This window comes from Mastigoproctus giganteus, chromosome 11, assembly GCF_048544385.1.
Source record: "Mastigoproctus giganteus isolate SK-2022 chromosome 11, ASM4854438v1, whole genome shotgun sequence".
NCBI classification, from domain to species: Eukaryota; Metazoa; Arthropoda; class Arachnida; order Uropygi; family Thelyphonidae; genus Mastigoproctus; species Mastigoproctus giganteus.
The window spans coordinates 173,422,473-173,448,561 of record NC_143585.1 but is presented as its reverse complement, the minus strand read 5'-3'; the positions used below and the strand labels follow the sequence as shown (position 1 = coordinate 173,448,561).

Below are 26,089 nucleotides of genomic sequence, written 5' to 3'. Positions count from 1 at the left end.
CACTATTATAGTTATTTACTCTGGCAGGTCCTGGCACCTTAAAAAAAAAAAACCATTATAGGAACCAAAAATTCCAACCAGGAAGACCCAATTTTAGAAATATATGTGGAGGAAGAAATGGACACTGGTTGGCCTATATTTCCAAAAAAAGACAAACCGAAGTCTGACATAAAACTGTCATACTGAAAAAGCAGTCAGATACAGCTCCTTGTACTCATCTCAAGTAATGCCTTATATTTTACAGCAGAATTATATAGGACTTCGCAGCAATATCGATGATATCTATGACCTTATTTATTGCTAAGGTCCAGCGGGTTTCTGTTTGCCAGAAAACCTACTTAACTTCCAAAATTTCCACGTCCATAAAGAACTGCTCTATATAGATAAAAGATCGCAATACATCAAATCCTGCCCGTGATGGTGTGGCCATCATGGTTAACTCACAGATCCTAGCAAAGCAAAATTGTTCTTCAAACAGAAATTGAAGCTGTTGCTGTACTTTTCATTACTCAAATTGCGATAACACTAGTTTCAATCTGTCTTCCACCAAATCAGACCTTCTCTTACCAAGATCTGGAAAACCTACTGCAGTTACCTTCCCCTGTCTGTCCGTCTGGGAGATTTCAATGTTCACCACCCTTTATGGGGATCTTCTAAATTAGATACACATAGCCAACTGAGTGAAACCTTTCTGGACAAGGAAGATCTTACCATTCTTAATACAGGTGAACCTATGCACATACAATTGGCACCTAGACAAACTTCTACAATTCACCTCTCAATATGCTCCCCATACTGTTTTCAGTCATGGAATGGTCTGTTATGAATGATCCGATGGGCAGCGATCATTTCCTAATTAGCATTAGTAGAGGCATTTGATGCAAGAAAGCAAGCTTATGCAGCATCAGCCAAAAAAAAAAAAAAAACCACTTCCACTTCACCCCTCTCTTCTTTCGAAATACCTGTCCAGCTGGGCCTTAAACTTATTTAGGCTATAAACTTCCACTACAAGGGATGGAAGTCTGTTCCACAAACCAACCACCCGCTGGCTAAAGGCAAATTTCCGCACGTCTATCCTACATCTGTCTTTCCTCAATTTGAATTTATGCCCTCTCAGGTGATTATTCTGAGCAAGAGGAACAATCCCATCAGCATTGAGCATGCTCAAACCATTCAAGGCTTTGTACACCTCTATCAGATCACCTCGCTGGTGCCTAGTCTCCAGACACTGTAATTCGCAAAACTTAAGCCTTTCTTCGTAAGAGCATCCCTTTGTTCCATTCACTAATCTTGTCGCCCTTCTCTGTACTTGTTCCAGCAGCTCTACATCCTTCTTGAAATGAGACCTCCAGACCTGTATACAGTACTCTAGGTGTGGCCTGACCATTGCCTTATACAATGGAATAATCACCTCCTTATCCCTGCTGGAAAAAGTCCTGTATATCATTGACAATACTCCATGAGCTACTCTTGCAGCCCGTCTGCACTGCTCAGAGAACTTCATATCTGCCTACACAACCACCCCAAGTCCCTTTCATTCTCTACCACTGTCAGTGTAGTACCACAGAGTTGATACGTTGCTCTGGGGTTGCTGTTTCCTATGTGTAGTACTTTACATTTATCAATGTTAAACTTCATTTGCCACCTCTCAGCCCATCTGCTCAACCTTTCCAGATCCTGTTGCAGCAGCATAGTGTCAGTAGTGTCCTTGACAACCCTGCCAACCTTTGTATCGTCTGCAAACTTGGACATTAAGCTTGATATACCATCATCAATATCATTTATAAATACAGAAAACAATAATGGACCCAACACTGAGCCCTGAGGGACTCCACTAATAACATTAGTCCACGATGAGCAGTGTCCATTGATTACCACTCTCTGTCTTCTCCCCCTCAACCACCCCTTTATCCATAGCAGCAATTTGCCTCCAATGCCACACTGCTCCAATTTGTGTAGCAGTCTTCCATGTGCAACAGTATCAAAAGCCTTTTTAAGATCCAAGTATATAATATCAAAGTTATTCCCTGCATCCAGTTCTTTTGTGACTGCATCATAGTATCCAATCAAGTTGGTCAGGCAAGACTTCCCCTTAACAAAACCATGCTGTGTCTGAGCTATAACTGAAGTCTTGTCTAAATGATCCTGCAGTGCTTCTTTAACCAGTGCCTCCATTAATTTTCCTGGAACAGAAGTTAAGCTCACAGGTCTATAATTACTTGTGTCAGCCTTTGATCCTCCTTTGTGAATTGGGGTCACATTTGCACATTTCCAGTCTATGGGTACCTCCACGGAGTCCAAGGAAGCTCTCATAATTATGGCTAAGGGTTTGCTTACTTCCTTTGCTGCCTCCTTTAATATAACTGGATAGATCCCATCCACCCCGGGTGCCTTTCTTGTGTTTATCTTCAACAGTTTCTCCTCCACTTTACTCCCAGTTATTTCAAGATTCTGTAGCTTACTGCTAGAGTTGAATACACCTCTGGCATTCCCCTTGCTGAATAACTCCTCATGTGTGAATGTCGATGCAAAATATTCATTTAGTTTGTTAGCTACCTGAGCAGGATCATCAACAGTTGACCCATCAATATCAAGTGGACCAATCTGATTCATCCCCTTCCTTCTAGAGTTTACATAAGTAAAGAACTCTTTGCTGTTTTTCTTTGCATCCCTTGCCAAGGATTTCTCGTAATCTGCCTTCGCCTGCCTAACCTCCTTTGTAACTTGGTTGCATATCAACTTGTATCTATCATAGGCTTCTGTGTCATGTGTTAATTTGTAAGTATCCCATGCATTTTTCTTCTCTGCCATATGCCTCATTAGTTCATCTGACATCCATTTTGGCCTAAACCTTGAACAATATTTCTTAGTTGGTATGTAAAGCCTAGTAGCTTCCAAGATAAGTTCTTTGAATGCTTCCCATTTTGAATTTGCTGTTGGTAACATCATCAGTTGGTCCCACTGTATAGAATTTAAATACTGTCTCAGTCCATCGTAGTCGCCTTTACGGAAGCAATAACCCTTCCCTTTACCCCTAATGGTAGTTACCTCTTTGAGTAAATCCCACTTCAGCACACTGTGATCACTGCCACCTAGTGGTTCATTTATCTGCAGATTCTTAATGCATGAAGAATCACTGCTGATAATCAAATCAAGAGTATTACTCCCTCTAGTTGCCTCCCGAACATGCTGATGTAGAAAACAATCATCCAATAAATCCACAAAAGCCCTGCTAGTGCGTGAGTAACCAGCCCCCAAATTCCAGTCAATATCTGGGAAATTAAAATCTCCCATTATAAGACTCTCTGATTTACTGGCCAACTCTATTTCCCTGTACAGTTCCTTATTATACTCATCAGAGTCATTAGGCCTATAGCACACTCCTACTCTCAATTTTGATCTCCCAATGCTTATGTCACACCAAACTGACTCAACACTGCACTGTCCAGCGATGTCCACTGGCTTCACTTCCTTGGTTTTTATGTGTTTCTTAACTAATAGCATAACCCCTCCCCCCTTCCTATCCTGTCTATCCTTTCTGTAGACGTTGTACTCCCCAAATTGCAGTTCTGCATCCCTTATATCTGTGTGTCACCACGTCTCTGATATCCCAACAATATCTGCCTTTGATGTTTTGAGCAATACCTCAAATTCATCAAATTTATTTACTAAACTCCTAGCATTGGTGTACACAGAAGTATACCTGCACCTGTTTCTATTCTTAGCTACCCTAACACAACCCATGTGTTTACTTGTACCGCAATGGGTCCCTGCAGTCTCTGAAATACCATGCATCTGGTTTTCAGGCTTCTGCTCATTCTAATAGAAGCAGTGCAAGAATCTCTTTCACCTCTGCCAGTGGCTACTGTCAATCTAATGGTCTTTGTCTCCCCCCAAGCTAGCAGTTTTCCGACCCACCTAACACTGCCTCGATAGCATCAGCAAATATTCTTGCACCCTTTCTATTTAAGTGTATCCCATCCCTGTAGAAGCAATCTCTCCTGTTAACAAGTACAGTCCAGGCTGAAAAAAATTCTCCCCCTTGAGCCTTGCACAATCTTTCCAGGGCCGAATTGATCGACAAGGCTCTCATCATATACTCCCTCCTATCGTGTCTGGGCAGAATTGCAGACACTTTCAAATTCAACCCTAATTCTCGGCTTTTGTTCAGCAGTGACCTGTACTTGTTAAGTAATTCTGCCGGTCTCCTACTCTTAATATTATTAGTGCCAACGTAGTAGTAGTAGTAGTAGTAGTAGTAGTGGCACATGATGCAAGAAAGCAAGTGTAGGAGCTTATGCAGCATCAGCCAAAAAAAAAAAAAAAAAAAAAATCATCACACCATTCCCTCCAAATGCCTGTCCAGTTCCTCCTTAAATTTATTTAACCTATCAACTTCCACAACGACAGATGGAAGTTTGTTCCAGCAATTAACCACCCGCTGGCTAAAGGCAAATTTCCGCACATCTATTCTACATCTGTCCTTTCTTAATTTGAACTTATGTCCCCGTAGGTTCGTAATCTGAACAAGTGGAAGGATCCCATCAGAATTCAGCGTGCTCAACCCATTCAAGGCCTTATAGACCTCAATCAGATCACCGCGCAGGTGCCTAGTCTCCAGCCACTGCAATTTGCAGAACTTAAGCCTCTCTTGGTAAGAGAATCCCTTCATTCCCCTCACCAATCGTGTTGCTCTTCTCTGTACACGCTCAAGCAAATCTACATCCTTCCTAAAATGAGGCCTCCAGACCTGTACGCAGTACTCAAGGCGTGGCCTGACCATTGCCTTATACAGAGGGGCAATCACCTCCTTTTCCCTGCTAGCAAAATTCCTATATATCATTGACAAAACCCCATGACCTGCCCTAGCAGCCTCTCTGCATTGCTCAGAAAACTTCATATCTGACTGCACAATTACTCCCAGGTCTTTTTCATTTTCTACCACCTTAAGTGTAGTACCACACAGTTGGTACGTTTCTCTGGGGTTACTTCTACCCATATGCAGTACTTTGCATTTGTCAAGGTTGAACTTCAGTTGCCACTTCTTAGCCCATCTGCCCAAATTATCTAGATCCTGTTGCAGTAGCACACTGCCATTACTGTCATTAACAACCCTGCCAACCTTTGTGTCATCTGCAAACTTCGACATTAAGCCTGATATACCTTCATCAATATCATTGATAAATACACAAAACAACAGTGGACCCAACACCGAACCCTGTGGGACTCCACTAATAACATTAGTCCACGAAGAGCAGCACCCATTGATTACCACCCTCTGTCTTCTCCCACTTAACCATCCTTTTATCCATTGTAGCAACTTACCCTTAATACCATTCTGCTCCAATTTGTACAGTAGTCTTCCATGCGCAACAGTGTCAAAAGCTTTCCTGAAATCCAAGTATATGATATCAAAATTATTTTTCGCATCCAGTTCCTTTGTGACCACATCATAATAACCAATCAAATTTGTCAGACAAGACTTTCCCTTAACAAACCCATGCTGTGTTTGAATTATTGCTGCAGTCTTGTCTAGATGATCCTGCAATGCATCTTTAACCAGTGACTCCATTATTTTACCCGGAACAGAAGTTAAACTAACTGGTCTGTAATTACTCGTGTCACCCTTCGATCCACCTTTGTGAATTGGGGACACATTTGCACATCTCCAGTCCGTGGGAACCTCCCCTGAGTCCAAGGATGCTCTCATAATTATGGCTAAGGGTTTGCTTAGTTGCTTTGCCGCCTCCTTTAAAATAACTGGATAGATCCCATCCACCCCAGGTGCCTTTCTTATGTTTAACTTCAACAATTTCTCCTACACTTTGTTCTCAGTTATTACAAAATCATTAAGCACACTGCTACAATTTGATAACCTTCTTCCATTTTCAAACTGTAATAATTCCTCACGTGTGAATGTACATGCAAAATACTCATTCAGTTTGTTTGCTATCTGAGCAGGATCATCAACAGTCGAACCATCGATGTCAAGTGGACCAATCATATTCATCCCCTTCCTTTTAGAGTTTATATAAGTAAAGAAATCCTTGCTGTTTTTCTTAGCATCCTTTGCCAAAGATTTCTCGTAATCCGCCTTCGCCTGCCGAACCTCCTTTGTGACCTGATTACAGACTAGCTTATATCTGCCACAGGCTTCTGCGTCACCTGATAATTTATATGCATCCCATGCATTTTTCTTCTCTGTCACGAGTCTCATTAGTTCATTTGATAACCATTTAGGCCTAAACCTTGAACGATATTTCTTAATCGGTATATAAAGTCTAGTAGCTTCCACGATTAATTCCTTGAATGCTTCCCACTTAGAATTTACTGTTGGTAACATCGTCAGTTGATCCCACTGTACAGAATTTAAAAACTGTCTGAGACCACTGTACTCCCCTTTACGGAAGCAAAAACCCTTTCCTTTACCCCTGACGGTAGTTACCTCTTTGAGTAAATCCCACTTCAGCACACTGTGATCACTGCCACCTAGTGGTTCCTTTATCTGCAAATTCTTAATACACGAATGATCACTGCTGATAACCAGATCAAGAGTATTACTTTCTCTGGTTGCCTCTCGAACATGCTGCTGCAGAAAACAATCATCCAATAAATCCACAAAAGTCTGACTGGTGTGTGAGTGACCAACCCACAAGTTCCAGTCAATATCTGGGAAGTTAAAATCCCCCATTATAAGACATTCAGATTTACTGGCCCACTCTATTTCTCTGTACAATTGTTCATTGTACTCATTCAAGTCATTAGGCCTATAACACACTCCTACCCTTATTTTTCCTTTCGCAGTGCTTATCTCGCACCAAACTGACTCAACAGAGCACTGTTCATCTATATTAACTGGGTGCACTTCCTTTGATTTTATGTTTTTCTTAATTAACAGCATAACACCCCCTCCCTTTCTGTCCTGTCTATCCTTTCTGTACACATTGTACTCCCCAAATTCCAGTTCTGCATTCCTTATATCTTTGTGACACCACGTCTCTGCTATCCCAACAATATCCGCCTTTGATGTCTTGACCAACACTTCAAATTCATCAAATTTATTTACTATACTTCTAGCATTGGTATACATGCAAGCATACATGCTCCTATGCCTATTCCTGGTTACCCTAACACATCCCATATACCCAACTATTCCATGATGACTGCCATCCGTCCCTGAAACCCCCAACACCCCTCGCTCCAGGTCACTTCTTATTCTAATAGAAGTTGTGCAAGAATCACCTTCACCTCTGCCTGCGGTTACTGTTAAACTATTAGTCTTTGTATCCCCCCAAACTAGCAGTTTTCCGACCCACCTAACACTGCCTCTATAGCATCAGCAAATATTCTTGCACCCTTTCTATTTAAGTGTATCCCATCCCTGTAGAAGCAATCTCTCCTGTTAACAAGTACAGTCCAGGCTGAAAAAAATTCTACCCCTTGAGCCTTGCACAATCCTTCCAGGGCCGAATTGATCGACAAGGCTCTCATCATGTACTCCCTCCTATCGTGTCTGGGCAGAATTGCAGACACTTTCAAATTCAACCCTATTTCACGGCTTTTTTTCAACAGTGACCTGTACTTGTTGAGTAATTCTGCCGGTCTCCTACTCTTAATATCATTAGTGCCAACGTGTACAACTATATCACCTTTTGTGCCCTTGAAAGATGATATCCGCTCTACAACGTCATCAACCTTTGCCCCTGGCAGACATACCCTGGTCCTGTTCCACCTATCCTTTTTACAAAGGATGTTCCCCGTTTCCCTGACAATAGAGTCACCAACAACAACTAGTTCCTGTGGGACCAGCGCATTCTGCCTTAGGGGTTGCCGCTGTGTTGCGTGATGACCAAGTGCAAGCTCTGGCGTTGATGTGGGCAGCTGAGAGCCTGATGGGCCCCTCAATTTAGTTCCTTCGAGGGCATCCACCCTGTCCTTCAAGCTCTCATATAGGCCCATAAGAACGCTGAGTTGTTGCCTGATTTCGATACACTCCTTGCATCGCGCACACACAAAGACATCCCCCATGGCAATATCATGTTCCGTTCCAGAGAGTTCGGCAAACATTTCACAAGTTGCACATTTCTTTAGGCTGTGATGCGTTGGAGAATTGCCCCCCTCAGTTCTCCCCCGAGTCACAGCACTCCTGCCACTTTGTGCCCGTTGCTTTGCTGCTCTAGTTTGGGGCATGGTAGTTTAAATTAATAAAATCAATAAATTAAATATCAATAGTATTTGAATAGAAACTATTAAATAGAAACAGTGAAGCGTATTACTATATAATTATGCGTTAGAGCTACCTAGCTACCTCAATTAAAAAATTTGAATTCCCTACCACTATATCCAAAAACAATGGCTACAGAAATGGAACGAAATAACGGTTTTACCTATCGTAAGTAAAATCCACAAAAACTCTTTATCTAAATTAAAAATAAAAAATAACCAGCGTAACTATAACTATATGACTACGTATTAAGTACAATATAAAATAACAATCATGTAAATAACAGGTAAACACTTATCGTTTTTGCAGAGCCTGTAACTGATAGCTGTAACTTTTAAACAACAACGTCATCCTTTGCCCCTGGCAGACATACCCTGGTCCTGTTCCACCTATCTTTTTTACAAAGCATGTTCCCCGTTTCCCTGACAATAGAATCACCAACAACTACTAGTTCCTTCGGGACCAGCGCATTCTGCCTTGGGGGTTGCCTCTGTGTCACGCGATGCCCAAGTTCAAGCTCTGGCATTGATGTGGGCAGCTGAGAGCTTGATGGGCCCCTCAATTTAGTTTCTTCGAGGGCATCCACCCTGTCCTTCAAGCTCTCATATAGGCCCACAAGAACGCCGAGTTGTTGCCTGATATCGATACACTCCTTGCATCGCGCGCGCACACACAAAGACATCCCCCATGGCAGTATCATGTCCCGTACCCGATTGCTCTGCAAACATCAAGCAAACAGTGCATTTTATAAGGCTGGGAGTCAGAGGACAACTGCCCCCCTTCAGTTCTGCTCTGAGCCACAGCACTTCCATTAGCTTGAGCCTTTTGCTTTGCTGCTCTGGTCTGAGTCATGATTCTATTAATTTATTAATTAATTATAATTAATTATGTTATGTTATTAATTATGTTAAATATAATTAATTATATTACGTTTGTAATCTAAGTCGTTATATGTATTTATTTAAACGTACAATTTAACTGCTAACGAAGTTCAACTAACGCTATCTAGTACGGTATATAACTATCGTATCACAATGGCGGGAAATTTACGAACGGTAGCGGAGTTGAAACACGTGGAAACCCTTACCGATACTTTTATGCAATTACAAGGCCGAGTATAGAATAAAAAAAAGTTACATTATTTGTATCAACATGTCAGGGAAAGTACTAGAGAAAAGAATATAGTAAAAGAATATAGTAATCCTATAGTAAAAGGCAAAGGAATGGGTTATAATTTCAGAAAAGGAAATTACGATGCCTTACAGTGTTACATGGCCTCTATTAACTGGGTAGATATTGCACAGAGAACGAATACAATTGAACTGTGGTATGCTTTTAAAACATTAATCACAGATGCCTTGAATGCGTATTTACCATTAAAAAAATACTCCACGAGGAGGGTTCCAAGTTGGATGAATAGTGAAGTTGCCACATTACTTGAGCAGAAAAAGGTGGCATGGAAAAGTTACAGAGCAATAAAAAGTACTGAAGCCTATAACAGCTACAAGATGATCTGTAATAGAGCCACAGAAAAGGTTCAACAGGAAAAGGCAGTTTATGAGAAATTGCTAGCAAATAGAGCAATGAGGGTGGATAAGGAATTCTTCACATATGCAGGGTGATTCACTACCAGTGCGAAAAACTTGCAGGAGGTGTAGGGGGCACAAAGACGAATCAGAATCACATAGCATTGCAGGGTCCGAAATGCCTTCGTCATGCGGTAGAGGACGTTGAACGGGAGGTCGCGTGACCAGCAATCCCGCGGGAAGTCAGCATTTACGAACCGTTTCTGTTGAAGAAACCAAGTAGCAAAAGTCCTCCGGTGTGGATTAAACTCTCCAATACGCCCATCAGAATGCTGAGTTGGCTCCTGCCTTCTTGACGCTTAGTCTCTGCACCTAGCACACAAAGACATCCTACTTGGCTAGATGATGTCCTGTTCGAGAAAGTTCTGTAACAAACTGCATTAGCATTAGTAGAGACATATGATGCAAGAAAGCAAGCTTTTGCAATATCAGCCAAAAAAAACCCCCCTCCATTCGTTCCAAATTCCTGTACAGCTCAGCCTTAAATTTATTTAGGCTATCAACTTCCACAACAAAAGATGGAAGTCTATTCCACCAACCAACTACCTGCTGGCTAAAGGCAAATTCCACACACTACAACTGTCTGTCCTCAATTTGAATCTGTGCCCCTCTCAGGTTCTTAATGTGAGCAAGAGGAAGAATCCCATCAGCATTCAGCTTGCTGAACCCATTCAAGTCTTTATACACCTCAATCAGATCACCTCACAGGTGCCTACTCTCCGGGCTCTGCAATTTGCAGAACTTAAGCCTTCCTTGGTAAGAGCACCCCTTTGTTCCCCTCACCAGTCTTCTTGCCCTTTTTTGTACTCGTTCTAGCAACTCTTCATTCTTCCTAAAATGAGGCCTCCAGACCTGTACACAGTATCGAGGTGTGGCCTGACCATTGCCTTGTATCACGGGATAATCACCTCCCTGTCCCTGCTTGCAAAATTTCTATATATCATTGACAAGACTCCATGCTGCCCTGGCAGCCCATCTGCACTGCTCAGCAAACTTCATATCTGCCTACCCCCCAGGTCTTTTTCACTTTCCAATTCCCTGAGTGTAGTACCACACAGTTGGTATTTTTCTTTTTGGTTATTGCTATCCATATGCAGTACTTTCAGTACTAGTCAGTGTTCTTCTCGGTGTTCTTCAGTTGCCACTTCTCATCCCATTTTCCCAACTTATCTAGATCCAACTGGAGTAGCATACCATCTTTACTGTTGTTAACAACCCTGCCAAAATTTCAAAATTTGCATCACCCCCTCGGTTCTCCCCCGAGCCACAGCACTCCAGCTGCTTTGTGCATGTTCATTGCCCGGTTTCTGGCTTCACTCGTATTTACTGGCAATTCCCAAACTAGGGAAAGATCACGCTATTCCTCAAAATTATATCCTTTACCCCTGATGGTAATTACCAATTATAACACCTGCTACTTAAATAAGACCTCATTTTAGGAAGGACGTAGATTTACTTGAGCGTGTACAGAGAAGGGCAATAAGATTGGTGAGGGGAATGAAGGGATCCTCTTACCAAGAGAGGCTTAAGTTCTGCAAATTGCAGTGGCTGGAGACTAGGCACCTGCACGGTGATCTGATTGAGGTGTATTAGGTCTTGAATGGGTTGAGCACGCTGAATTCTGATGGGATCCTTCCACTTGTTCAGATTACGAACCTAAGGGGGCATAAATTCAAATTAAGAAAAGACAGATGTAGAATAGATGTGCGGAAATTTGCCTTTAGCCAGCGGGTGGTTAATTGCTGGAACAAACTTCCATCTGTCGTTGTGGAAGTTGATAGGTTGAATAAATTTAAGGAGGAACTGGACAGGCATTTGGAGGGAATGGTATGATTTTTTTTTTTTTTTTGTCTGATGCTGCATAAGCTCATACACTTGCTTTCTTGCATCACATGCTACTACTACTACTACCTAGAAAAATTGATATGTAGTCAACTGATATGGTATTGTGATTCCCAAAATATATGATGATCAAATTGACGATCTCTGGTAATCAATTTGGTTTCAGAAAAATCAATCATCCCTGGATCTTATGGTGAATGCCGAAATAAACTTCAGGAATGCATTTATTTGCAGTGAGCATCTCATCATGCCCCAACATAGAGAAAGCCTTTAATAACAAATGTCATTTTGGTACCCTGAGAGAGACCTCTATTCCCTTGATCTGAGAGGCCACCTACAATATTTAATACTGAATTTACTTCAGCTTAGGTCTTTCCAAGTTTCCTGTCAGCCAGTCCTTTCACAAGCATATATACAAGGTATCTGACAGGACTTTTTTTCTCAGTGGCTCCTCATTCACAATGAGTAAATCACATGATCAAAAATATTCCCAACACTGTGAATTCATATCTCTATGCCAATGATCAGACTGTTTCTTGCAGTTCACATAACATGCACTTCATTGAGCAGCAGCTCCAAATCTCCATCAATAATATTCAGCTATGAATGGCACAGAATGGATATTGACTGTCTTATCAGAAAACTAGAGTCATTTACTTTTGTAATTAACAGAAGAAGCATCCACATCCAGAGCTACACCTAACAAATCATCCTATCTCAGTTGGGAACAGCAATTTTCTTTCTGGTCTGATTTCCTATAGTAAATTGAACTTTTTCGAATATATTAAATATCTATGAACATCTTGCCAGAAAAAAATAAGCATACCCAGAGTTATTTCTTCTACATCGTGGGGGTGCAGATATTTACACCTTACTTCTTTGTATAGAGCCTCAATCAGTTCTTGCCTTGATTATGACACCCCATGTATGATTCTGGTAGGTAGAGCGTGCTAGCACGACTTGCTCCTATTCAATATTCTGCCTTCTTGATTGCTATAGGAACTTAGAGAATGCTGGAATTTCAGTCTTTATATTGAAACCATGAGCTTCCCGAAAGCCTCAGGAAAAAGGTGTTTCTTCTTAACTGTGCAACTAAATTCAGTCTGTCTATCCACCCCATTAGACCGATACTTAATAATCCACAGTTCATAATGTAATATAGAAATAAACCCTGGGAAGCTCAACCTACTAGTATCAGATTGCAAGCATTATCATAAACTTGGGATCTACATTTTGACAAAGTTCTCCCAGATGCAAACAATCCAGATCCTCTGTGACAGTTATTTCATAGAGTGGGGAAATCACTCCCTTGCAAATGTCAACGTACAACAACTCCATATTGCCCACACAAAAAATTGTGTGCATTTTACAAAAATATATACTGATGGGTCAAAATTTGGCAGTGGAGTGTCAAATCAGTATCATCATCAATTCATGCAATTCTTACAATTCATGGAATTAAAAGATGTTCCAAAATAGGATGATATATGGATTTTTTTTTTTCTTAAAAAGGAGTAAAAATCTATGATAGTAGATTATTTGACCAATTTATGAATTTTAAGGAATTTTTTTCTGAGATGATAATTGAGAAAACTTATTAGCCCATAGAAAGTGGGCAGAATATTTTCATCAATGCAAGAATTCTGAGGTATATTCTGAGCTTTTATTGAGCAAAATTGCTCAATATACATTTTATATTTTTGCCTACAATGGGAACGTACAACGTGTATTTTCATTAATTAGCAATCAGTGAAGCAACATTAGAAATAAAATGGAAACAAATAATGTGAATAGTATTTTGTTAGTTACATATAATTTGAAAATGGATTGTTTAACAATCCATATTTACTGCAAATGATTGGCAGTAATAATAAATATGTATTGTAATTTTTTTGTAATAAATATAATTTTTAAAATGTCCTCGTTTTTGAAACTTAAAATGTCCCAGTTTTTTCCTACTTTCTCCCAGTTTTTGAATTCTAGATCTGGTAACCCTATTATATCTACAAAATTGAAACTCAATATACATAAACAGAAGTGTTTTCTTTGATGTCCCAACCCACAATTGAGAAAATCTATTAATTAACGTGCACACAGCAAAAATGTATGTTCAAGTATGCATTTTCTAATTATTCCTGAGAAAAACAATCAGGCTTTGACCTTGATCACTGAATTTCCCAAGTGTGTGCTTTGCCGCTGGCTAAAGCGAATTAAGTTACACGGAGCAGTGAGTGACACAAAAGGCTCCATCACTCACAAGCATGATACGGGGGAAAAAAAGCATGCAACTTTCTTGGCATAAGAAACATAATTGAAAGAATTTCAACAAATTGTTTTTATAAAACAAAAAGATCATACTTCCTTTTTTCAGTGTGTATTGCACCTACTAACACAAAATCAAGGAAATTCATCTATTGTAAGGCACACTGGAAACAGGAAAAAACTGGTGTAAAAACTGATAACAGTGAAATGCGCGTTTAATAAAAGAAAAGTTTGCTTTATTTTAATAATTTTTAGGGAACAATATTGGTACAGCTTGTTTTCTGAATGTATATTTTTATTTCTAATGAAGTTTCCAGAAAATGTTTCTGTTGATAACTGAGTTATAAACTTCGAAAATTTTTGTCAAAGGAGCTTCGCATGAATGTTCGTAAAATTAAACATTAGCAGTGGTGTAACCAGGATTTTTTGTCAGATATTCACAAAAAAGGCGCAACTGCCTAATGCTAATCTACCTGTTATTTTTTGGTTTGAAATAAGTGGTGCCTGAATATCTGTATATGTCTATATTACAAAAACATTATATTCAACGTGTAAATAATAATAACAACTATTTTATAAATGATTATTTTTTTTAATGTATTTAGTACTGTTTTTTTTTTATTGGTTACATGTGATATGTTTTGTAAAATATAAGCAGTACCTCTACAATTATGAAAATAAACGTGTGAAACAAAATGAACTGAAAAAATAATACATAAACAATGAATTATAGATATAAAAGTTAACATATTTAAAAACATTGAATAAATACTTAAGTTGTACAATGTATATCGCAATATTTATTTTTTAAAAATGTGCAACAATACTAGATTTCAGTATTAGGAGTGTACAATGTGCTTGCTGATCCTACCCTTGCACCGAACAGTAGTAATTCTTTATAGCACAGCAAGTAATCCATTACGGTGTGGGTAGTGGAGAATGTTTTCTGCTTCAGATGGTTGCAGGTGACCTAAATGGAGATCATCCACTATGGGGTGATCCCAGAATAGACAAGAAGAGTAAACAATTGAAAACCTCATGATTTTGAATGATGGCACACATACAGATTTACACCTTCCATTAAAAAGCGGCTCTGCAATAGATTTATCAATTCATTTGATAACACTGTTCCCAATGACACAATGGAGTATGTGATTGCAAGCAGATGATTTGGCTGTCAGAGACCGTCCAGATTTGGCTGAAATTGGGTCACGACTTGAGTGTCACCCAAATAACAGTTCCATCAGTATTTTTGACTCTCAGGTAGCAAGCACAGCTTGTCTGGCATAATCACATTTTCACAATTCATAATCACAATTCATATCTCATTTGGTCCTTGAGAGAATATCTGCAACATCCTCAAGGACCAAATGTGATATGAAGATATGAAGTTCTCTGAGCAGTGTTGACACACTGCCAGAGTAAGTCATAGATTTGTCAATGATATGAATGATATATATATAGGAATTTTGCTAGCAGAGATGAGGTAATTATCCCCTTGTATAAGGCATGGTCAGGCCACGCCTTGAGTGGCCTGACCATGCCCTATACAATGTGTTTCCACCTGACCATGCCTTATACAAGGACTCCAGACCTGCATACAGGTCTGGAGGCCTCATTTTAGGAAGGATGTAGAGTTGCAAGAACGAGTACAGAGATGGGCAACACGATTCATTAGAGAAAAACGGGTGCTCTTACCAAGAGAGACTTAAGTCCTGCAAGGTGCAGCATCTGGTGACTAGGCACCTGTGAGGTGATCTGATTGAGGTGTATAAGACTCTGAATGGTTTCAGCAGTCTCAATGCTGATGGGATACTTCTGCTTGCTCAGATTAAGAACCTGAGGGGACATAGATTCAAATTGGGGAAAGACCTATAGAATAGATGTGCAGAAGTTTGCCTTTATCCAGCCGCTAGTTGATTGGTGGAACAGACTTCCATCTGTTGTGGAAGTTGATAGCTTAAATAAATTTAAGGCTGAACTAGAGAAACATTTGGAGTGAACGAATGGGTGAATTTTTTTTTTTTTAATATGTAATTATATTAAATTTTCTTATGGTACTGTTTTGTGTAATATTTTTTTGAATAGTGTTTTTTTTTTTTTTGTTGAATAGAATACATTCAAAAATCATAGAGCCTTACAATAAAGCATTCAATCAAACTGTGATGCTAGTGCGCCTTCAGACAGCTTGTGATTTGCTACGTCGTATTATTAGGATTCTCTACATAAAGTGCCGTTTATGTGAACAGCTTCAGCCTGGAACAAAGGAAATTACAAAAGCAGCACAGAGTCTCAATGAATTAGGTGAAGTAATTTTAATTTATATATTTTCTTGAAATGATGCTAGAAATGTTTTCAGTTAGAAGTAAAAGCTTTTTAATACATATTTCTTTAAGCCTGAATTAATAACTGCTCTGTGAACATGATTGTGTTGCTTGCAAATGCAGCATTAACTTTATTCTAGTTTTCTTCTTCTTCTTTTTTTTTTTTTTTTTTTGTAATTAGTTGTTCTTGTAGCTCCTTATTGTAAATGATACATAATGTAGACTCACTGATAAAGTCAAATTTCAAGGTTTCCTCCTGGACTGAATTCTTTCCTTGGAAATAGATATTTTAATATTTTTTATTAGATATTTTAAAGTAAGTTATTAAAATGTAAGTCTGCGATTTTATATAATGTATTTATTTCAAATGAATTATTTGCATGGCATGTTGATTACTGGTAAACATCAACCACTGAGATGACCAGTGTGACTTCAGGGTATGTGGACAGGTGGTCGGATAAGTTTTACCAACACCACTAAGTTGCAGATTGGCATTTCCTTTGACTCTTAATTCATACTTAGCAGCAACACTAATTGTCTCAATTGCCTGAAGCCAGAAGTGCAAATAACGTGTTTCCAGTTAAATCTCTCGTAATCTGTTCATTATATGGAAATTTTCTTCGTTCTACGGAAACTTTTTTAAATGTTCGATATCAAATGAAACATAAACATTGAGAATGAAGTATACGCTCAGAGTAATTTTCTAGCCAACTTGCACAAGTGCTCTTTGAGGGACGATAATGTGGGTAACTAGACATTTAGACGGCAGTAGGCTCGTTGATAGAGGTGCAGAAAAGACACAGATGGTATTATTATTTAGACCATTTGTGTATGGGGGTCCTCTTCAACAGAAACAGTTGAACATGATTGTGGCTAGGGACAGCACCAGCCACATGTTTGTGGCTGGTGCTGTCCCTACCAGAAAATTATAATAATTATATAGAAAATATTTCCTCAGCTAAAAGACCCAGAACTGAAGCTACATCAGACCAAATACCTCATTACCTGATTGTACATTCCACAAGTGGAAAGCCCATAGCAAAAATTTCGCCCTTCTTCATTCATGGCCCCGGGTGCCAAGCGAATTGTGACCAAGCGATTATCTGTGCGATCTTTCAGTAAGTGATCTTTATAAAGTGACTAGTAGTTATTTTTAAGTTCCAGCATTTTCAAAAAACTGTTTATTTCCTAGAAGCTCTTCTACCAAAACGTTTTTGTAGAGAGTCGGGGGAGAAAATCAACCTTTCTTTTATATTTTTATTTCCTAAGTACTAATCCTTACTAACCTCCACTTGGTCACACCAGGCACTGCTCCTGCCTCCCTGTGGCAGGGCTGGAAACCTTAGCAGAAAAGTTGAACTGCCATGAGCTAAAAGGAGAAAATATGGAGCAAAATGTGTTTCCACCTTTAGAGCCGACAAGCTCTCGGCCACAAACTGAAACTGATTATGACATATCACAACCCAAGAGGTCGAAAACAAATTCTCCAATAACAGAGTGTCCTGCATTTCTAATTTTGCATTCACTTTCAGAACAACCTCTTGGTAAATTGTCTCCTTTCCTCATCCAGAAACACCTGGAGATATTGCAGGATCTCCTAAGACTGTGAAGAGGCTGAATCTGGAGACCTACTATTAGAAACAGCAAACCATAGATATTCTGAGACACTCTTACTAATTTCAAATTTTGCTGGGATACCAGTTAAAGTATCTCCCCATGCTACCCTAAATACATCTAAGGGTGTTTTATCCAGCTGGGATCTGTTGAACGTGACAGAGGAATAAATAACTCAAGAGCTGCAAGATCAAAAGGTTATTTCAGCAAAAAGAATCATGATAACCTTATACTTACCAAGAATAATATCCTTATGTTTAATTCCCCAAACCTACCGTCATCAGTAAAAGCTGATTATCTACTTTCCTGTTTCATCCCTATATCCCCAATCCCTCGAGATGTTACAAGTTCCAAAAGTATGGCCACTCTCAGATGACATGCAGAAGAAACAGTACGTCCTAACGGTGGATCTTCTGATCATACTCAATCTGAATGTTTGGCGACAGAGAAAACTTGTCCCAACTGTAAAGGCGACCATCCTGCCTATTCCAAAACATGTGACAGATGGAAAATTGAGAAAAAAAAATTGTTAAATATAAGATTGAGAACAAGGTAAGCTATCAAGAAGTCGGGAAAATAATTGCTCCTACTATGCCCAAATGTACCTGTGCTGGTATTACACAAAAACAACAAACAGTGTCCACTCAAACTGATGTTACCGTCCCCTCAAACATATCAATCTCCGACTGGGCTCGAGCTATCCTCTATCAGCAACAGTCCAATATCCCTAAGCACTCAGAACAGGCATATAACACTCCTCTTACAATACCAGTGACATCTCCTTCCCCACCAGTGATTGCTACTGCATCACTTATTAAAAGTTCCAATTCAAAAAAAATATCCAAGGCACCTCCATGGATACTAATTACTCATCCAACCAGGAAGACCCAATTTTAGAAATATATGTGGAGGAAGAAATGGACACTGGTCGGCCTATATTTTCAAAAAAAGACAAATCGAAGTCTAACATAAAACTGCCATACTGAAAAAGCAGTCAGATACAGCTCCTTGTACTCATCTCAAGTAATGCCTTATATTTTACAGCAGAATTGTATAGGACTTTGCAGCAATATCGATGATATCTATGACTTTATTCATTGCTACACTCCAGCGGGTTTCTGTTTGCCAGAAAACCTACTTAACTTCCCAAATTTCCACCTCCATAAAGAACTACTCTATATAGATAAAAGATTGCAATACATCAAATCCTGCCCATGATGGTGGTTAACTCGCAGATCCTAGCTAAGCAAAATTGTTCTTCAAACAGAAATTGAAGCTGTTGTTGTACGTTTCATTACTCAAATTGCGATAACACTAGTTTCAATCTATCTTCCACCAAATCAGACCTTCTCTTACCAAGATCTGGAAAACCTTCTACTGCAGTTACCTTCCCCTGTCTGTCTGTTGGGAGATTTCAGTGGTCACCACCCTTTATGGGGATCTTCTAAATTAGATACACATAGCCAATTCTTAATACAGGTAAACCTATGCACATACAATTGGCAACTAGACAAATTTCTGCAATTGACCTCTTAATATGCTCCCCAGTACTGTTTTCAGTCATGGAATGGTCTGTTATGAATGATCTGATGGGCAGCAATCATTTCCCAATTATTTGTAATATGCTCACTGCACAACCACTATTAGCTGAACCCTGCCAGAAATGAAATTCTCGTGCCAACTGGGTCAAATTTCAGTCAACTATCACCCTGGATGAGTAAATTATATGGTTACAGCCCATTGATGAAGTAACGGAATATATCATATCTCACTTGTTATCAGCAGCTAAAAACTCTATTCCATTAATGTATGGCCCGGTGCCATTTTAACTACTGGTGGAATGAAGAAAGCAAAGAGGGAAAAAGATAAAGCATGGAATCAATTTCGACGATCACCAACAACAGTTAATCTCATTAACTATAAGAAACTAAGTGCAAGAGTGCATTTCATTCAAAAACAAGCCAAGAAGGATTCCTGGACTTGATTTGCGTCCACTGTAAATAGAAACACCGACTGCAAATTAATATGGAAGAAAATTAGACAGCTTTCTGGAAAGTTTCCGACCATCCCTTCTACAATCCTTTCCGGAAATGGGCAAGAACTCTCTGCTCCTCTGACTATAGCAAATGCCTTGGGCAAAACCTTTGCTCAAGTCTCAGCAGCATCGAGATATTCCCTGGAATTCCAGAAAATCAAGAACATCACAGAACAGCGATCTATAAACTTTCGCACCTCTCTGATATTACCATATAGCCAGCCCCTTCAGTATTTGGAACTTGTACAAACCATTAGAACAGCATGCAACAGTGCAGCAGGGCCCAATGGAATATATTTACATCATGTTACAGCACCTTCATGACAAACAATTTCAGCTGCTGCTGCTGTTATTTTATAATTGAATATTTCTGAAAAACATCTATCCTACGTCTTGGCACCATGCCACAGTTTTGGACTTTTTGAAACCCGGTAAAGATCCCTTCAGTCCTTTTAGTTACTGGCCAATTTCCCTTTCCAGTTGCCTCGGTAAAATCCTTCAGAAAGTGATCCACAGATGACTTGTTTGGATAATTGAAGACCAAAATCTGAGTAGTAGTCAACATGGCTTTCGCCAAAACAGGTCTGTCTTAGATCTCATCAAGGCCGAGTCCGCAATTTGCAGTGCCTTTGTGAGAAATAAACACCTTTTTTTGGTCTCCATCGACATAGAGAAGGCATTTGATACTACATGGCATCATGGCATTAGCATTAGTAGAGGCATATGATTCAAGAAAGCAAGCTTATGCAGCATCATTCAAAAAAAAAAAAAAAAAAAAAAACGCTCCAATTTTACCCCTCCGTTCGTTCTAAATTCCTGTCCAGCTCAGCCTTAAATTTATTTAGGCTATCAACTTCCACAACGAAGGATGGAAGTCTGTTCCACCAACCAACTACCCGCTGTCTAAAGGCAAACGTTTGCACATATATCCTACATCTGTCTTTCCTCAATTTGAATTTATGCCCTCTCAGGTGATTATTCTGAGCAAGAGGAAGAATCCCATCAGCATTGAGCATGCTCAAACCGTTCAAGGCTTTATACACCTTAACCAGATCACCTCGCAAGTGCCTAGTCTCCAGACACTGTATTTTGCAAAAGTTAAACCTTTCTTCATAATAGCAACCCTTTGTTCCATTCACTAATCTTGTTGCCCTTCTCTATACTTGTTCTAACAGCTCTACATTCTTCTTAAAATGAGGCCTCCAGACCTGTATACAGTGCTCAAGGTGTGGCCTGACCATTACAAGGGGATAATTACTTCCTTATCCCTGCTAGAAAAGTTCCTGTTTATCATTGACAAGACACTATGAGCTACTCTTGTAGACCGTCTGCACTGCTCAGAAAACTTCATATCTAACTTCACAATTACCCCAGGTCCTGTCCATTGTCTTCCACCTGAGTGTAGTACCACACAGTTGATACATTGCTCTGGGGTTACAGTAACCCATATGCAGTATTTTACATTTGTAAACTTCAGGGGTGCATGCAGTAAATGTGTATATTTTTTATTGTTATTTAATATTTGAATGTAAACTTCAGGGGTGCATGCAGTAAATGTGTATATTTTTTATTGTTATTTAATATTTGTAAGATATGTATATATTACGAACAAATCTGTTTGTAATATGTACATATCTTACAAGAATGTTGTCGTAAGAAAATAGGAAACAAAAGGAAACATTTAACATTTATATACTAATAATCAGTTCAGAAATACCACATTGATGAAAATAATTGCAGTTTTTTAATATGAAAATCACAGATTAAAATTCCCAAAAAAAATCATACAATTTATAATCAATGTATAAGTACAGTCACTCCCCAACTTACGTAAACATTGTATTTCGTGTAACTCTATGTAAGTTGTAATTTCTCTAAATGCTTACACAGCCCTCACAAATTTGATTGAAGCAAAAACGAAATGTTCGATGAACATGTAAACAGAATTATTTATTCGTTTTCTTTATCTTATGTGCAGGAAAAATGACAAAAGTGTACAAACTTACAAAAATTTAAAAATTACAAAAAGATAGAGGAGTTGAGCATAGCATCAGCAAGTTTTACCTTTTGAGCATCGTTTTCAGAATTAACTCTCCAGTTGATAAGCATGCCGCTGTGGAGATTTAGAAGGAGTTTTTCCAACACATCACAAAATTTCTCTGCAGCTACAGAATCGGAAATGCCGACTTCACTGCATGATTTAATGTTTTGGAAACCAGTGTGATGTTTGAACCTATAAAACCACCCATTGCTTGCCACGAACTTGGCTTGGGGTTCACCATCTTATCCTTAATATCTTTATAAATACTTCTTGCTTTTGCTTGAATGGCCATTGGATTCAAGGGCACTTGCTTCTGAATCTGATTTTGCATCCATTTTATTAATAGCTTTTGCATCCATTTTATTAATAGCTTTTCCATCTTCAATATAGCATCTGAACACTCTTGATCTTAAATGTGTTGATCATTTAACATGTTCTTTTATATGTTCACCCTCCCTTAAAATGGTATTCATTGTTGAAGCAGTGAGACCTAATTCCATGCAATAGATGACAAACTTTGTCCTTCTTTGTAATTCTTAATTAATCATCTTCATTTCTAAAACAATTTAGTTTCGTTTCCTAGCACTGCCAGCACTTGCAGTTTCCGTTGGTCCCTTTCCCAATGTAAGAAGTAAATAGGAATGAACAGAAGATTCTGAAAATTATGTTTTTTATATAATTGAGTATTTCAGTGAGGGGAACTCATTTAACCAAGTACCGTAAAAAACGTAAACCTGACAGAATTCCAGTTATCGGTATTATCGCAAATGCAATAAGATCAAGTTTACTACCCATTTATAATAGATTGCACTAACAGAAAAGCCCAATATAACCAGAAAGTGCATATTGTTTTATGGTAGTAACCTCCAGAAATGTTTTAGAAAATATCACTAAGTCGTTCAAAACTGATTCTTGTAATGAAATATATGAAAGTGTAGTGCAATTTCCATTATTAAAATTACCTTTTAGAGAGATAAACAGGTTAGTTATATAGCGAAAATTTCAACTTCCAAAGTCTTGGAACGAATTATCAAAAAAAAAAACTGTGTTATTGGGTTAACTTTACGATATTTTCACGATACCTCCATATATTCCTAAGGGATGCAAAATACGTTTCCACGAATTTTTTTAATTTTGCACCCAATGGCAAAAACTTAAAGTTGAATTTAACTCATATGCACAGAAGCCTATGGCAGATATAAACTAGTCTGTAATTAAGTCACAAAGGAGTTTAGGCAGGCGAAGGCAGATTACGAGAAATCCTTGGAAAAGAATGCAAAGAAAAACAACAAACAGTTCTTTATTTATGTAAACTCTAGAAGGAAAGGGATGAATCAAATTGGATCACTTAACATAGATGGGTTGACTATTGATGATGATGCTCAGGTAGCTGTTAAACTGAATGAGTATTTTGCATCTACATTCACACATGAGGAATTATTCAATGAGGGGAGTGCCAGAAGTTTATCAAACTCTAACAGGGAGCTAAGTGATTTTGTAATAACTGAGAGCAAAGTGGAAGGAGAAATTGTTGAAGTTAAACATAAAAAAGGCACCTGGGGTGGACAGAATCTATCCAGTTATATTAAAGGAGGCAGCAGAGGAAGTAAGCAAACTCTTAGCCATAATTATGAGAGCTTCCTCGGACTCAGTGGAGGTCCCCATGGACTGGGGTTGTGCAAATGTATCCCCAATTCACAAAGGGCTTTCAAAAGGTGACACAGATAACTATAGACACTGTTAGTTTAACTTGTGTACCGGGAAAAATAATGGAGTCACTGGTTAAAGAAGAATTGCAAGATCATCTACACAAGACTGCAGTAATAGTTAAGACACAACATGGGTTTGTTAAAGGGAGGTCTTGTCTGACCAATTTGATTGGATACTATGTTATGGTCACAAAGGAACTGAATGCCAAAATAATTTTGATATCATATACTTGGATTTCAGGAAAGCTTTTTGATACTGTTGCACATGGAATACTGCTGTACAAATTGGAGAGGTACTGCATTAAGGGTAAGTTGCCACAAAGGATAAAGTGATGGTTGAGTGAGAGACGACAGAGAGTGGTAATCAATGGTCACTACTCTTTGTGGAGTTCCCCAGGTTTCGGTGTTGGGCCCATTGTTGTTTTATATATTTATGAATCATATTGATGAAGGCATATCAGTTTTAATATCCAAGTTTGCAGATGATACAAAGGTTGGTAGGATTGTTAACGATAATGAAGACAGTATGCTACTCCAACTGGATCCAGATAAGTTGGGCAAATGAGCTGAAAAGTAGCAACTGAAGTTTAACATTGACAAATGCAAAGTACTGCATATGGGTAGCAATAACTGAAAAGAAACGTACCAACTGTGTGGTACTACACTCAGTGAAGTGGAAAGTGAAAAAGACCTGGGGGTGATTGTGCAGTGAAATATGAAGTTAGCTGAGCATTGCTGACAGGCTGCCAGGGAGGTCATGGAGTCTTGTCAATGATATATAGGAATTTTGCAAGCAGGGACAGGGAGGTGATTATCCCATTATACAAGGCAATGGTCAGGCCACACTTAGAGTACTGTGTACAGGTCTGGAGACTTCATTTTAGGAAGGGTGTAGAGTTGCTAGAACGAGTACAAAGAAGGGCAAGAAGATTGGTGAGGGGAACAAAGGGGTGCTCTTACCAAGAAAGGCTTAAGTACTGCAAATTGTAGTGCCTGGAGAGTAGGCACCTGCGAGGTGATCTGATTGAGGTGTAGAAGGCCTTGAATGGGTTGATCAAGCTGAATGCTGATGTGATTCTTCCTCTTGCTTACATTAATAACCTGAGGGGGCACAGATGCAAATTGAGGAAAGACAGTTGTAGAATAGATGTGTGGAAATTTGCCTTTAGCCAGCGGGTAGTTGATTGGTGGAACAGACTTCCATATTTAGTTGTGGAAGTTGATAACCTAAATAAATTTAAGGCTGAGCTGTACAGGCATTTGGAACGAATGGAGGGGAGTAATGGGAGGTTTTTTTTTGGCTGATGCTGCATAAGCTTGTTTTCTTGCATCGTATGCCTCTACTAATGCTAATGTATGTGTTAAAAAGAAGTATAGGTATGTTGAGGGTCTGATGGCTCCGGGGATTTCTCCCATCTCCGTGTATGTTCTGTGTATCGAGTGACAGTACCCTGTCGATGCCAGAGGTTTAAAAATAATGTATTGGTCATGTGGTATGTAGTTTGTTGTGCCCATTGTTCATCCGGCCTGTTGGCCGCCGGGCCCCCAGTGGGACCCGACGTTACCATACCTAGCGACGGGGACTCCGGCCAGGTGTACCAAGAGACTAATTATACTCTGGCAGGTCCTGCCACTTACTTTCCTGGGATTTCGGTGACTAGGACCTAAAATAAAGGTTGGAGTTATCGCTGTTGATTTAAGTAAAATTGCATTTAGAAAGTGCTGCATGAGGTTTTACGCTGAAAGAGCTATTTCTAGAGAGCCTAAAAGGTCGGGCAAAATTTGATGTGATTTAAATTTGGACATGTGGGGCAATCGCTGTACAAGAGAAAGTAATGGGAGGGAGGGTGTAGATGGGGAGATGAAATAGGAAGAAGAGGGGTCGGATAGGAAGGTGATCCTCCATTTTCAGTGGGTCATGCCCATGCCCCACGACATGGGGAGGCGAGGAGAGGAGAAAAAAAAAAACTGCACAAGGGAGTGCAGTTTTGGGTCGACAGTAGGCCAACCAAATCATCCTAAAGTCTTGACTTTCTGTGGTATGCTGAGTTTTTTTTTTTTTTTTTTTTTACTTGTTTGACCTGTATTCTTTCTAGTCGGGTTGCCTTTGGTATATTTCTATCATTTTTTTCCTTCTAGAAAATAGATCCTGGGCATATTGACTGAGTGCCTTGTAGTTCTCTTGAGTGTCTAAAAGTCTGGGTTCTTAGTTGTCTGGGATATATTGGATTGCCGTTATTAGGCGTAGTCGTAGGTCACCATACAAATCGCACTCAAACATTAAGTGTCTCCAGGACTCCGGATTGCCACAGGGACAGTCCGCGTTATTTATGATGCCAAGTTGGTGAAGTTTCTCTTTAAACGGGCCGTGCCCTGTATGGAGGAAGGTGGTATTTCGACCAGGGTGAAACCATGCTGGCGCCTTAGGGTACAGCTTGGTGACAGTTGGGAG

General features: G+C 39.3%; 1 protein-coding gene across 1 annotated transcript in view; it reads left to right on the top strand.

Annotated features, from left to right (window-relative positions):
* fws (Conserved oligomeric Golgi complex subunit 5 four way stop) overlaps window positions 1-26,089 on the top strand; it is a 372,604-nt gene that overhangs the window by 37,716 nt on the left and 308,799 nt on the right. Inside the window, exon 4 of the mRNA XM_090384621.1 lies at window positions 16,028-16,218. Coding sequence (XP_090240747.1) covers window positions 16,028-16,218 — 191 coding nt within the window. The remainder of the gene's footprint in view (window positions 1-16,027; window positions 16,219-26,089) is intronic.